Source organism: Dipodomys merriami, unplaced genomic scaffold, assembly GCF_024711535.1.
Source record: "Dipodomys merriami isolate MVZ:Mamm:240054 unplaced genomic scaffold, mDipMer1.0.p SCAF_19, whole genome shotgun sequence".
Classification (NCBI taxonomy): Eukaryota; Metazoa; Chordata; class Mammalia; order Rodentia; family Heteromyidae; genus Dipodomys; species Dipodomys merriami.
This window is the reverse complement of record NW_027203270.1, coordinates 21,401,152-21,413,897: the sequence shown is the minus strand read 5'-3', so window position 1 is coordinate 21,413,897 and position 12,746 is coordinate 21,401,152. Positions and strand designations below refer to the sequence as shown.

At 38.3% G+C, this 12,746-nt stretch overlaps 1 protein-coding gene across 4 annotated transcripts in view; it reads left to right on the top strand.

The window, feature by feature from the left end:
• Window positions 1-12,746, top strand: part of Cdc27 (cell division cycle 27) — a 75,148-nt gene that overhangs the window by 48,877 nt on the left and 13,525 nt on the right. For 2 of the 4 annotated variants that reach the window (XM_070027692.1, XM_070027694.1), the window contains exons 11-15: window positions 1,365-1,572; window positions 1,768-1,937; window positions 6,537-6,689; window positions 7,148-7,356; window positions 11,283-11,400. In XM_070027692.1, coding sequence (XP_069883793.1) covers window positions 1,365-1,572; window positions 1,768-1,937; window positions 6,537-6,689; window positions 7,148-7,356; window positions 11,283-11,400 — 858 coding nt within the window. Of the gene's footprint in view, window positions 1-1,364; window positions 1,573-1,764; window positions 1,938-6,536; window positions 6,690-7,147; window positions 7,357-11,282; window positions 11,401-12,746 lie in introns of all 4 variants that reach the window. The other 2 variants (XM_070027691.1, XM_070027693.1) reach the window with 1 other exon arrangement.

The window sequence follows — 12,746 nt, the reverse complement described above, 5'->3', positions numbered from 1 at the left end:
GATTACATCCTTTTATTAGTGAAAATTATTTCAAAGTTAAAACTTTAAGAATTTAGAGAGCTTTGTCATGTTTTATGATATCCATTTATGTATATGATAATCTTTTTTCTTTTTAAAAAATTTTTTTTTTGGGTCTGGCCGTGGGGTCTGAACTCTGGGCCTTGGGTGCTATCCCTAAACTCTTCAGCTCAAGGCTAGCGCTCTATCACTTGAGCCACAGCGCCACTTCCGGCTTTTTTCTTTTTGCTTATATGGTGCTGAGGAATCAAACCTAGGGCCTCATGCATGCAAGGCAAGCACTCTATCACTGAGCCACCTTCCCAGCCCCATATGATGAATCTTAATCAGAGTCATTCCTTGGTCATTCTGTCTCCCCCTTCTCAAACCATGAATGACCTTAACTTTGAGATCAGATCAACAATGTTAAGATTTATCAATTAGTATTCAAAGATAACTAGATACTCTGTCTTCCTCACATTTTAAAATAATAAATGAGAATGTGATATACTTTTAGAAAGAATAATACTTTATGCAGACATATCTTAATCAGCTTAACTAATGTAAACTTATGTTTAGAATTGTTGCATTTAAAATTAAATGACTGGACCAAAAAAAAAATTAAATTAAATTAAATTAAATTAAATTAAATGACTGGGGCTGGGAAGGTGGCTCAGTGGTAGAGCGCTTGCCTTGCATGCCTGAGGCCCTGGGTTCGATTCCTCAGCACCACATAAGCAAAAAGAAAAAAGCCGGAAGTGGCACTGTGCCTCAAGTGGTAGAGCGCTAGCCTTGAGCTGAAGAGCTGAGGGACAGTACCCAAGCCCAGAGTTCAGGCCCATGACCGGACCCAAAAAAAAAAAAATTAAATTAAATTAAATTAAATGACTTTGAAATCTTTCTTTTGATGGTGGTGGTACTGGGTTTTAAATATTTCCTACACAAGTGCTCTACATGTTGAGTCATATTCTCAACCAAGACTTTAGTTTTTATAAAATTTCTTCTGAGAAAATTAGAGATTAATCAAGATTATACAAGAAAGCAGGAAGGGAGAAGTCTAAAATACATGAGTATAACCTGGGCATCAGTGGCTCAAGCCTATAATCCTAAACTACTCAGAAGGCTAAGATCTGGGGATGGTGATTCAAAGCCAGCCCAGGCAGGAAAGTCTGTGAGATTCTTATTCCCATTCATTTATCCATTAACAAGCTAGAAGTAGAACAGTGCCTCAAGTGGTAGAGTACCAGTCTTGAGCAAAAAATGCTTAAGGACAGTGCCTAAGCCCTGAATTTAAGCCCCAGTACTAGCACTAAAATAAAACAAAATACATTAGTATAAAAAGTATGAAATTTTACCTTCTTTTACAGGAAAATAGCAAAAAATTAAAAATGAAGTTTCCACCTAAAATCCCAAACAGAAAAACAAAAAGTAAAACTAGTAAAGGAGGAATAACTCAACCTAACATAAATGATAGCCTGGAAATTACAAAATTGGACTCTTCTATCATATCAGAAGGGAAAATATCCACAATCACACCTCAGATCCAGGCTTTTAATCTACAAAAGGCAGCAGCAGGTCTGTTTTAAGTACTTAATATTGCCTTTATTTTGTTTTGTCATATTATGAATTTATTTTAATTAAATATCTTTATGTTCATTATACTGTCTTAATGTGTCTGGATATATTTTGGAATTTTAGTGGCTTAGTTTTCTAGAAAACCAAGTTGTATTACTTTTCTCCTTTGTTTACTATATTTTTTTCTCCTAGAAGGTTTGATGAGCCTTCTTCGTGAAATGGGGAAAGGTTATTTAGCTTTGTGTTCATACAACTGCAAAGAAGCTATAAATATTTTGAGCCACCTACCTTCTCACCACTACAATACTGGTTGGGTACTGTGCCAAATTGGAAGGGCTTATTTTGAACTTTCAGAATACATGCAAGTAAGTATAGAAAACAGTTACATATATATGCCTTTCTGGAAATAATTTAAATCTAATTAAAATGTTCATGCCCAAAACTAGATCTAAATATTTAATGTGTAATGTTTATGTGATTGTGTGATTATTTTTGTACGCTTTTATCATATAGATAATGAGTAATTTAAACTCTTTGGACTTTGTTGTTGTAGTACTGGAGTTTGAACTCACAGCCTTACACTTGCTCAGCTTGCTTGCTTGGCTAGCACTCTGGCAATTGAGCAATGACTCCTGCTCTTCTTTGGACTTTTCTTGAAATATATTTGTAGAGAATGAAGTTATCAATACATTTTTAAATGAAATACTTGTATATTACTCAGATCTAAAAAAAAGTATATATTTATCATATAACTATGTTAGGTAGCTACTCAAAAGGCTGAGATCTGAGGATCACCGTTCAAAGCCAGCCCTGGCAGGAAAGTTTGTGAGACTCTTACCTCCAATTAATCACCAAACAAACTGGAAGTGGTACTGTAGCTAAAGTAGTAGAGTGCTAGCCTTAAGTAAAAGGAGCTTAAGGATAGTGTCCAGGCCCAGGATTCAAGAGCCCAGGACCAGCAATAAATAAGTAAGTAAATAAATGAGTACAGGTAGATACTTATAATCTAAATCCTTTGTGCAATATAAAGTTATTTCCTAAAACAAATTTTTGGCCTTTAGTATGTTTTATAAATGTGAAGAATCCAGCTTAATACTGGTATTCAAACTTGTAAATCCTTAGGGGTAATCTAGGAAGGGTATATTATTGGAGGATAATGATTTGAGGCCACCCCTGACAAGAAGAGTTTTCTAGACTCCATTCCAAAAAAACAAAGAGCAAAGCTAAAGGGAGAGTGCCAGCCTAACAAGCATGAGGCCCTGAGTTCATATTCAGTACCACCAAAAAAAAGTTGAAGAATACTGTGAAGATAATGTTATACTTGAGAACATAATATTTTTACACAAAAGTTTAGTTCTTTTCATTTTAATTAAGTTTGTTGCATAGATTATCTGGTTATATTAGAAGAGGAAACATATACTAACTTAAAGTAAAAGAAAATCTAATTTATTAAAGTTAATAAAGTTACTTGTAGTTTATTTAAGATTGTTTCAGGGGCTGAGAAGGTGGCTCAGTGGTAGAGTGCTTGCCTTGCATGCATGATGCCCTGGGTTCAATTCCTCAGCACCACATAAGCAAAAAGAAAAAAGCCGGAAGTGGTGCTGTGGCTCAAGTGGTAGAGCGCTAGCCTGGAGCTAAAGAGCTGAGGGGCCGGGCGCTGGTGGCTCACGCCTGTAATCCTAGCTACTCAGGAGACTGAGATCTGAGGATCTCGGTTCAAATCCAGCCCGGGCAGGAGAGACCGTGAGACTCCTATCTCCAATAAACCACCAGAAAACCGGAAGTGGCGCTGTAGCTCAAGTGGTAGAGCGCTCGCCTTGAGCTGAAGAGCTGAGGGACAGCGCCCAGGCCCAGAGTTCAAGTCCCACGACTGACCAAAAAAAAAAAAAAAAAAGAGCTGAGGGACAGCACCCAGGCCCAAAGTTCAGGCCCCAAGACTGGACCAAAAAAAAAAAAAAAAGATTATTTCAGTACATACTGTGTCCTAGACTCTCTTCTAAATTCTCTAATACAACTAGATAGGCAGTATCAATGCTCCAATTCTCAGAACATATTATTTTCTAATAAGACAGATTGCAAATGAGTGAATATTAATGACAAGTAGGAAGAAGTTATATTAAGAAAAGTAAACTATAGTTAAAAAGAGACTTTTTTTATGCCAGTGCTAAGGCTTGTTCTTGCTCACATTTTGTTCATGACTGATCCATGTTCACTTGATCCATGTGTTCAATTCCAGCTTTATGCTGGTTAATTGGAGACAAAAAGTTTCATGAATTTAGCTGGCAGGCTTCAAACTGTGATCCTTAGATCTCAACCTCTTGTAGAGTTAGGATTATGGGCACCCAGCTTGTTTTTTAAAATACACTCAGGGAAGGAAGTTTATTCCTCCCTTCATCTAGTTTATTGTTTCACAGATGCTATAAAACAGTATTGTGAGCATTGACTCAACTAATCAGAGCCTTTTTCTTTTTTCTTTTTTTTGATCTGAGATTGGGACTCAAACTTAGTATCTAAGCTTTCACTCATTTGTAGGCTCTACAACCTGAGCCGTGCCTACAATCCCAATTACATACAGCCTTTATATTATTCTTTAGTTTTGTCCTTTTGTTTTTTGTTTATTTGTTTAGTTGGTTGGTTTTATTTTGGTTGTGGAGCTTGAACTCTAAGTCTGGGCACTGCCCCTGAGCTCTTCAGCTCAAGGCTAGCACTCTACCACTTGAGCTACAGTACCACTTCTGGTTTTCTGGTGGTTAATTGGAGATAAGAGTCTCAGAGACATTTCTGCCCAGGCTGACTTTGAACTGTGATTCTCAGATCTCAGCCTCCTGAGTAGCTAGGATTACAGATGTGAGCCACCAGCGCCCGACTCCATTTTTTTTTTTTTTTTTTTTGCTTATGTGGTGCTGAGGAATCGAACCCAGGGCCTCATGCATGCAAGGCAAGCACTCTACCACTGAGCCACCTTCCCAGCCCCCCATTTTTATTTTTATCTATACTATAGTCACTTCTCAAAGAAAGCAGTCAATTTTGCACTTGATAAATGATTGGGTCTACCTAATTATAAAACATAAGTTCATAGTTTTATAAATGTCCTTTCCTTTTTTATTTAATTTCAGTAAGAATAGTCCAGATATTCTTTATTCTAAACTAAGTTTAGGATTTTAAATTTGCCAAGTTGATAAACTAAGCTAATAATAGGTTTTGTATTACTAGCCAGGCGCTGGTGGCTCACATCTGTAATCCTAGCTACTCAGGAGGCTGAGACCAGATGATTGCAGTTCAAAGCCAGCCCAGGAAGGAAAGTCTGTGAGTCTCTTACCTCCAATAAACCACCAGAAAACTGGAAATGGCACTAAGCTCAACTGGTAGAGCCCTTACCTTGAGCTGAAGAGCTCTGGGACAGTGCCCAGGCCCAGAGTTCAAGCCCCCACAACTGACCAAAAAGAAGGAAGAAAGAAAGAGAAAAAGAGAGAGAGAGAGAGAGAGAGAGAGAGAGAGAGAGAGAGAGAGAGAAAGGAAAGAAAGAAAGAAAGAAAGAATAAAAGAATAAAAGAAAGGATGACTTGTCCATTTTTGCTGGGAATTAACCAGGGCCTTGTGTACACTAGACAAAGCATTATAACACTAAGCTACTTCATTAGCCTTTTTTAATTTTTAAAAATTTTTTTTTGCCAGGGGCTGCGAAGTTGGCTCAGTCGTAGAATGTTTGCCTTGTATGCATGAGGCCCTGGGTTCAATTCCTCAGCAATGCATAAGCAGAAAAAGCTGGAAGTGATGCTGTGACTCAAGTGGTAGAGCTGAAGAGCTGAGGGACAGCGTTCAGGCCCCACAACTGACAAAAAAAAAAAAAAATGCCGATACTGAGGCTTGAACTCAGAGCTTGGAAGCTATTTTTTTGTTTTTGTTTTTGTTGCTAGTCCTGTGGCTTGAACATAAGAAGTAGGCTCTGTCCCTGAACTTTTTTGTTCAAGGCTAGCACTCTACCACTTGAGCCACAGCTCCACTTCTGGCTTTTTGTTGCTTAATTGGAGATAAGAACCTCATAGACTTTTCTGCTTGGTCTGGCTTCAAACCTTGATCCTCAGGTCTCAGTATCTTAAATAGCTAGGATTATAGGTGTGAGCACCCCATAACTGGCTCATTTTTTTTTAAATTACAATTTTATATAGATTTCTCTTTTGTCCCTTGTAAAAACTTAAACTTTCAGAGTTAATGTTCTTAACCATGGCTTATAAATAAAACTTAAGTTCAATATAGATGTAAATTTATCATCAGGTTGCTTATTACTACACATTAAAACCATAATAATTTAGGTCATGTGAAGGGAGTGAACAATGCTCTCCCTATATGCATGTAAATTGTTTTGTTTGTTGGTTTGTTTGTTTATATTTGCCAGTCCTGGATCTTTTGTTTTTGTATGGTTTTTATTGTAAAAATACTGCACTGTACAGTTACGTGAGCAAAGTAATGAGTACATTTCCTGTTGAGCATTGTTGCCTCCAAGTTCTGGATTTTGAACTCAGGGCCTGGGCACTGTCCCTGAGCTTCTTTTGTTCAAGGATAACATTACCACTTCCAGCTTTTTCTGTTTATGTGTTACTAAGGAATTGAACCTAGGGCTTCATGCATGTTTACTCAACCACTAAGCCACATTCCCACCCCTATTTATTAAAAAAAATTTTTTTGCTAGTCCTGGGGCTTGAACTCTGGGCCTAAGCACTGTTCCTGAATTGCTTTTGCTCAAGGCTAGTATGCTATCACTCTAGCTGCACTGCTTTCTGCTTTTTCTGAATAGCTTGTTGGAGATAAGAGTCTCATGGACTTTTCTGCCCAAGCTGGCGTTGAACTGCACTCCTCAGATCTCAGCTCCCTGAGTAACAGATTACAGGCGTGAACCACCAGCACCCATCTTATAAATGTATATTGTATCAACTTGTTTTCCCTTACTAGTTTTTAAATTTCAGGCTGAAAGAATATTCTCAGAAGTTAGAAGGATTGAAAATTACAGAGTTGAAGGCATGGAGATCTACTCTACAACACTCTGGCATCTTCAAAAAGATGTTGCTCTTTCAGTTCTTTCAAAAGATTTAACAGACATGGATAAAAATTCACCAGAGGTATGTTGATCAAAACATAGTTCCTTTTTTTTCTTTTTTGCTCTGCTGGGGAGTGGAAATGGCCTCTGAGCGTGCTGGCAAATACTATGCCCCTGAGCTATACTCCCACTCCCAGCCCCTCTGTAGTTAGGTTTTGTTTACTCATAACAAGTGAGAGATCTAAGGAATGCTTGTTCAGCCTCAGCTGAAACTGTGCTCCTTTGAGCAGCCGGAATGTTGAATCCTTGAATGGCTACCAGAGCTTTGTGAGTACTGATTTTGGTTTTGCAGATAAATTTTGGTATATCAGCAAATACAAACTCTCCTATGGAGAATGACCATAGTCTCTTAGCTGGAGCCTTTTGTTTTTTGTTTATCTGTACTAAGTGAATTATAAGGTTTGGTTAGTCATGGGTTTTATTAGAAAAAATAAAATTTTAATTGTGTTTTTACTTTTTGTTCCTTTCCGTTTTGCTCAGGCCTGGTGTGCTGCGGGGAACTGTTTCAGTTTACAACGTGAACATGATATTGCAATTAAGTTTTTCCAGAGAGCTATCCAGGTTGATCCAAATTATGCTTATGCCTATACTCTACTAGGGCATGAGTTTGTATTAACTGAAGAACTAGACAAAGCATTAGCATGTTTCCGAAATGCTATCAGAGTGAATCCTAGACATTACAATGCATGGTAAGTGCTAATGAAATGCAAAAACCAAGGTTTATTAATGACTTATTACAGTAATGAGATGCCAAACAAAAAAAATTACTGAGTACCTGGTACATATTTTTGTATTTTTTTATAGTATAGGTGGAAATAACACAGGAAAGATTATGTATTTTGGAATTCCATTAAGTTATCATTAAAAAAAATTAAGTTCTTGGGGCTGGGAAGGTGGCTCAGTGGTAGAGTGCTTGTCTTGCGTGCATGAAGCTCTGAGTTCCATTCCTCAGCACCATATAAGCAGAAAAGGCCAGAAGTGGCACTGTGGCTCAAGTGGTAGAATGCTAGCCTTGAGCTGAAGAGCACAGGGATAGTGCCCAAGCCCAGAGTTCAGGCCCCACAACCAACCAAAAAAAAAAAAAAAAAAGAATCAGTTCAGTGTTTACTTAATGCCACCTAAAATAATTCAGTAATTAAAATTCTCCTATTGAGTACTTCCCAGTTTGAATAGTCCTCCTTGTTAGAGAAGTTTTGGTAAGAAAATTTATTGAGAATGTAGCCACTGCTAAGTAGTCAACAAATCCTAATCTGTTAAATAACACTTTAATTGGGTATAGGTGGCTCAAGCCTGTAATCCTAGCTATTCAGGAAGTTGAGTTCTATAGGACTATAGGTCAAATCTAGCCTGGGCAGAAAAGTGTGTGAGGGCTGGGAATGTGGCTTAGTGTTAGAGTGCTTGCCTAGCATACATTCCCCTGGGTTTGATTCCTCAGTACCACATAAACAGAAAAGGCTGGATGTGGCTCTGTGGCTCAAATGGTAGAGCGCTAGCCTTGAGCACAGAGAGGCTCAGGGACAGAGCCTAGGTCCTGAGTTCAAATCACAGAACTGGCAAAAAAGAAAAAAAGTGAGGTTCTACCTTCACTTAGCAACATGTTTGACTAAAGGTGTTGCTCAAGTGATACGGTTTTGTCCATTTTTTTAATTCATTGGTGCATATTCCTAAAAAGATCTTTTTATTAATTATATATTTTTATATATTTTATAACCATATATACATCTTGAAAACATAGAAACAGTTCCTATCAAACCAATACACTGTAACATTAAATTACAATTTTAAAGACTATAATAACTTAGGAGAGCATGGTTTTCATAAAATATATATAGTAAAGCCATATATGACATTCTTTATAGTATAATACAATTATAGCAATATAAAAGACATGTGTGCTGGGGGCTGGGGGCTCACACCTGTAATCCTGGCTACTCAGGAGTCTGATATCTGAGGATGGTGGTTCAAAGCCAGCCTGAACAGTAAAGTCCGTGAGACTCTCATCTCCAATAAACCACTCAGAAAACCAGAAGTGGCGCAATGGCTCAGGTGGTAGAGTACTAGCCTTGAGCTGAATTGCTGAGGGACAGCATTCAGGCTCAGAGTTCAAGCCCCAGGACCAGTTAAATAAATACATAAATAAATAAATACATAAATAAATAAATGACATATGTGGCTTGGTAGTATAGTGCTTGCCTTGCATGCATGAAGCCCTATGTTAGATTCCTCAGTGCCACATAAGTGAGAAAGCCAGAAGTGGCGCTGTGGCTCAAGTGGTAGAGTGTTAGCCTTAAGCAAAAGAAGCTCAAGAACAGGGCCCAGGCCCTGAGTTCAAGCCCAAAGACTGGCAAAAAAAAAAAAAAAAAGACATAATGTACATTTGGACAAAGAATATGGAAATAGCATTTGTTAGGTCAGGTTTTAAAATCATTAAATAAGGCCCTGATAAGATCCTTAGTAGCTGTATAACTTTTTCATTTTTATTTATTTCTTTTATGTCAATACTAGGGCTTGAACTCAAGGCCTCATGCTCTTGCTTGGCTTTTGCACTCAAGGCTGGCACTTTACCACCTGAGCTACAGCTCCTCTAGCAATTTTGATGGTTAGTTGGGGATATGAGTCTCTTGGATTTGTCTGTACTGGCTAGCTTCAAACTACAATCCTCAAATCTCATCCTCCTGACTTGCTAGGACTGAGCATCCTTTACCAGCTTTTAGCTATATAACATTAAGCAAAGAATTTAAATACTCTGAGCTTCATTCTTATTTCAGTTGGGCAATGATAACAATCTTCTCTTGGTTCTTTTTAGGATTAAGTGAAATAATTTATATTAAGAATTTAGCACCTGGTAGGTGGTAGAGGGTTATTCTGGTTTAAATAAATACATGCACATATAAATACTATGATAAAATCCTTGGCACAATTAGTATATACTTATAAAAAAGGAATGACAGGAGAGTAAAACAAATTTCATTGGTAGTATGTACCAGCAGGATGAAATAAGACCAATGGAGAGGGTGATTGAGGGTGAATATGATTGATGTACCTCATATACATATATGAAAATAGAACAATAAACTCGTTCAAATTGCCTAAGAAGAGGATGAAGAGATGAGGGATATTGAAGGGGTGTATACTTGTGTGGAATGAAACTCTCCTGTATAATAACTACTGTATGCTAACTTAAAAAACCAGTTACAAGGGGCTGGGAAGGTGGCTCAGTGGTAAAGCGCTTGCCTTGCATGCCTGAGGCCCTGGGTTCGATTCCTCAGCACCACATAAGCAAAAAGAAAAAAGCCGGAAGTGGCGCTGTGGCTCAAGTGGTAGAGCACTAGCCTTGAGCTGAAGAGCTGAGGGACAGTGCCCAGGCCCAGAGTTCAGGCCCACGACCGGACCCAAAAAAAAAAAAAAAAAAACCAGTTACAAGCCGGGCACTGGTGTGTCATGCCTGTAATCCTAGCTACTCAGGAGGCCGAGATCTGAGGATCTGGGTTCAAAGTCAGCCTGGGCAGCAAAGTCCGGGAGACTCTTATCTCCAATAAAACCACTAGAAAACTGGAAGTGGAAGTGACGTTGTGGCTCAAGTGGTAGAGCACTAGCCTTGAGCTGAAGAGCTGAGGGACAGCGCCCAGGCCCAGAGTTCAAGCCCCACAACCACAAAAAACAAACCAGTTACTGCTGGGCGCTGGTGACTCACACCTATAATCCTAGCTACTCAGGAGGCTGAGATCTGAGGATCAGGAATGGCCTTGAGTCTCTTTGTGGGGTTTTTTGTTTGTTTTGTTTTGTCAGTCATGGGAGCTGAACGCTGGGCCTGGGCACTGTCCCTCAATTCTTCAGCTCAAGGCTAGTGCTCTACCACTTGAGCCACAGCCCCACTTCCAGCTTTTTCTGCTTATGTGGTGCTGAGGAATCAAACCCAGGTCCTCATGCTTGCAAGACAAGCACTCTACCACTGAGCCAACTTCCCAGCCTGCCCTGAGTGGCTTATCTCCAATAAACCACCAGAAAAACCAGAAGTGTGCTATAGCTCAAGTGGTAGAGTGTTAGCCTTGATCTGAAGAGCTCAGGACAGCACCCAGGCCCAAAGTTCAAGCCCCACAATCAACCCCCCCCCAAAAAAAAAATCAGTTACAAATGGGAAGAGAGAAGGAACAAAGTGGTATAGACACAAACAAGACTTTTCTTTGTATTATTAAAAAAAAAAAAAAAGGAGCCTGTTGCTTATGGCTCACACCTGCAATCCTAGCTACTCAGGAGGCTGAGATCTGAGGATCACAGTTCAAAGCCAGCCTGGGCAGGAAAATCCAAGAGATTTATCTCCAGTTAGTCACCAGAAAACTAGAAGTGGCACTGTGGCTCAAAGTGATAGAGCACTAGACTTGGTCCTAAAGTCTTCAGGGACAGTGCTTACGTCCCGAGTTCTAGCCCCATGACCAACAAAACAAAACAAAAAAACTCTCCTGAATGTTTAATTAATTTTTATTGTAACTAAGACCACCAGTATTTTTTCACTGCTTTTTAAGATGCCAGATATCATACATAGCATTTTAGTAGTTGAAATAAGCTGGGAACTAACAGTTTTAGCCCTAAAATTAATTTTGTTTTATACTTTCAGGTATGGTTTAGGAATGATTTATTACAAGCAAGAAAAATTTAGCCTTGCTGAAATGCATTTCCAGAAAGCACTTGATATCAACCCTCAAAGTTCAGTTTTACTTTGCCACATTGGAGTAGTAAGTAAATATTTGTGCTCTTCTACTGCCCTTTTAAAATATTTTTATCGATTCACTTGTTATATGAAAATTGGGACTTTTTTTAATGGTTGTTATTCAAATAACATCTCTGAATCTTCACAGCTTGAAACACCTCTTTGGCTTGATACTTAAAAAAAAAAAAAAAACAAAACAAAACAGAGCTGGACTCCAGTGTCTCACGCCTGTAATCCTAGCTACTTAGGAGGCTGAGATCTGAGGATCATGGTTCCAAGCCAGCCTGGGCAGAAAAGTCCGAAAGACTCATCTCCAATTAACCACCAGAAAACCGGAAGTGGCACTGTAGCTTAAGGGGTAGAGTGCTCACCTTGAGCTGAAGAGCTCAGGGACAGCGCCCAAGCCAGATTTCAAGCCCCCATGATCTACCCAAAAAAAAAAAAAAAATCAATTTGGAAGTATGGCTTGGATGTTAGTGTACCAGCCAATGAGCAAAAACAAGCATCAAATAGTGAATTCAAGTTCTGGTCTCAGACAATAAAATGAAATAAAAATAGGAGTTGGGGATGACTCAGTTGATAGAGATTAGCCAATATGTGAAAGCCCCAGGTACCAAGTTCAAGTCCCAGTTTCAGACTAGAAAAACGAAATTAGAAAAGGGAGGGGGGGTGGTGAGGAAGGGAAGGAGAAGAGAAAGAGAGAGAGATCAGTGTTATGCTCTTATCCTTTGAGCAAGTCACTGTGCTTTTAGAATTTTTGTTGTATGAATGACAGTACCACCACCTTGCCTACTTCCAAGGATTGTTATGTGATTCAAATGAGGATTGTTTTATTATATGTTTGTTTACTTGTTTCTTTTGCTTGCATTTTGGTGTTGGGGATTGAACCTAAAGCTTTGAACATGTTATTACACCAGTTCTCCACCACTGAACTACACTGTCACCCCAATTTTTCAAATAAATTCCTAAATTATAATAGCTATGAATACTACAGGATTGATAAACAAGAGGTTCTTTGAATAATTTTTTAAAACTTGATATTTAGAGGACCATAATAAATTCTTTGAAATGCATTATCTGGATATATAAGACATTCTTTACTTGTAAAAGGAAAGAATTCAAAGTTTTACTTGATTTTTTTTTTTTTTACAAAGATTTACTTGATTTACTTTTAGATTTAAGGGTATACAAATAACTGCTCTAAATAAAATTGTAATTATTCTTAGGAAAATATAATGGTAGTTTGGAAATCAAGAGGAAGAATATAGGTTTTCAACTTAGCAAATTAAATATTATTTAAATATTAAATCTATCTGTAGTTAAATGATGCTGTATGCTCAAAGGAAGTAGATGCTATAAATAGAATAGATT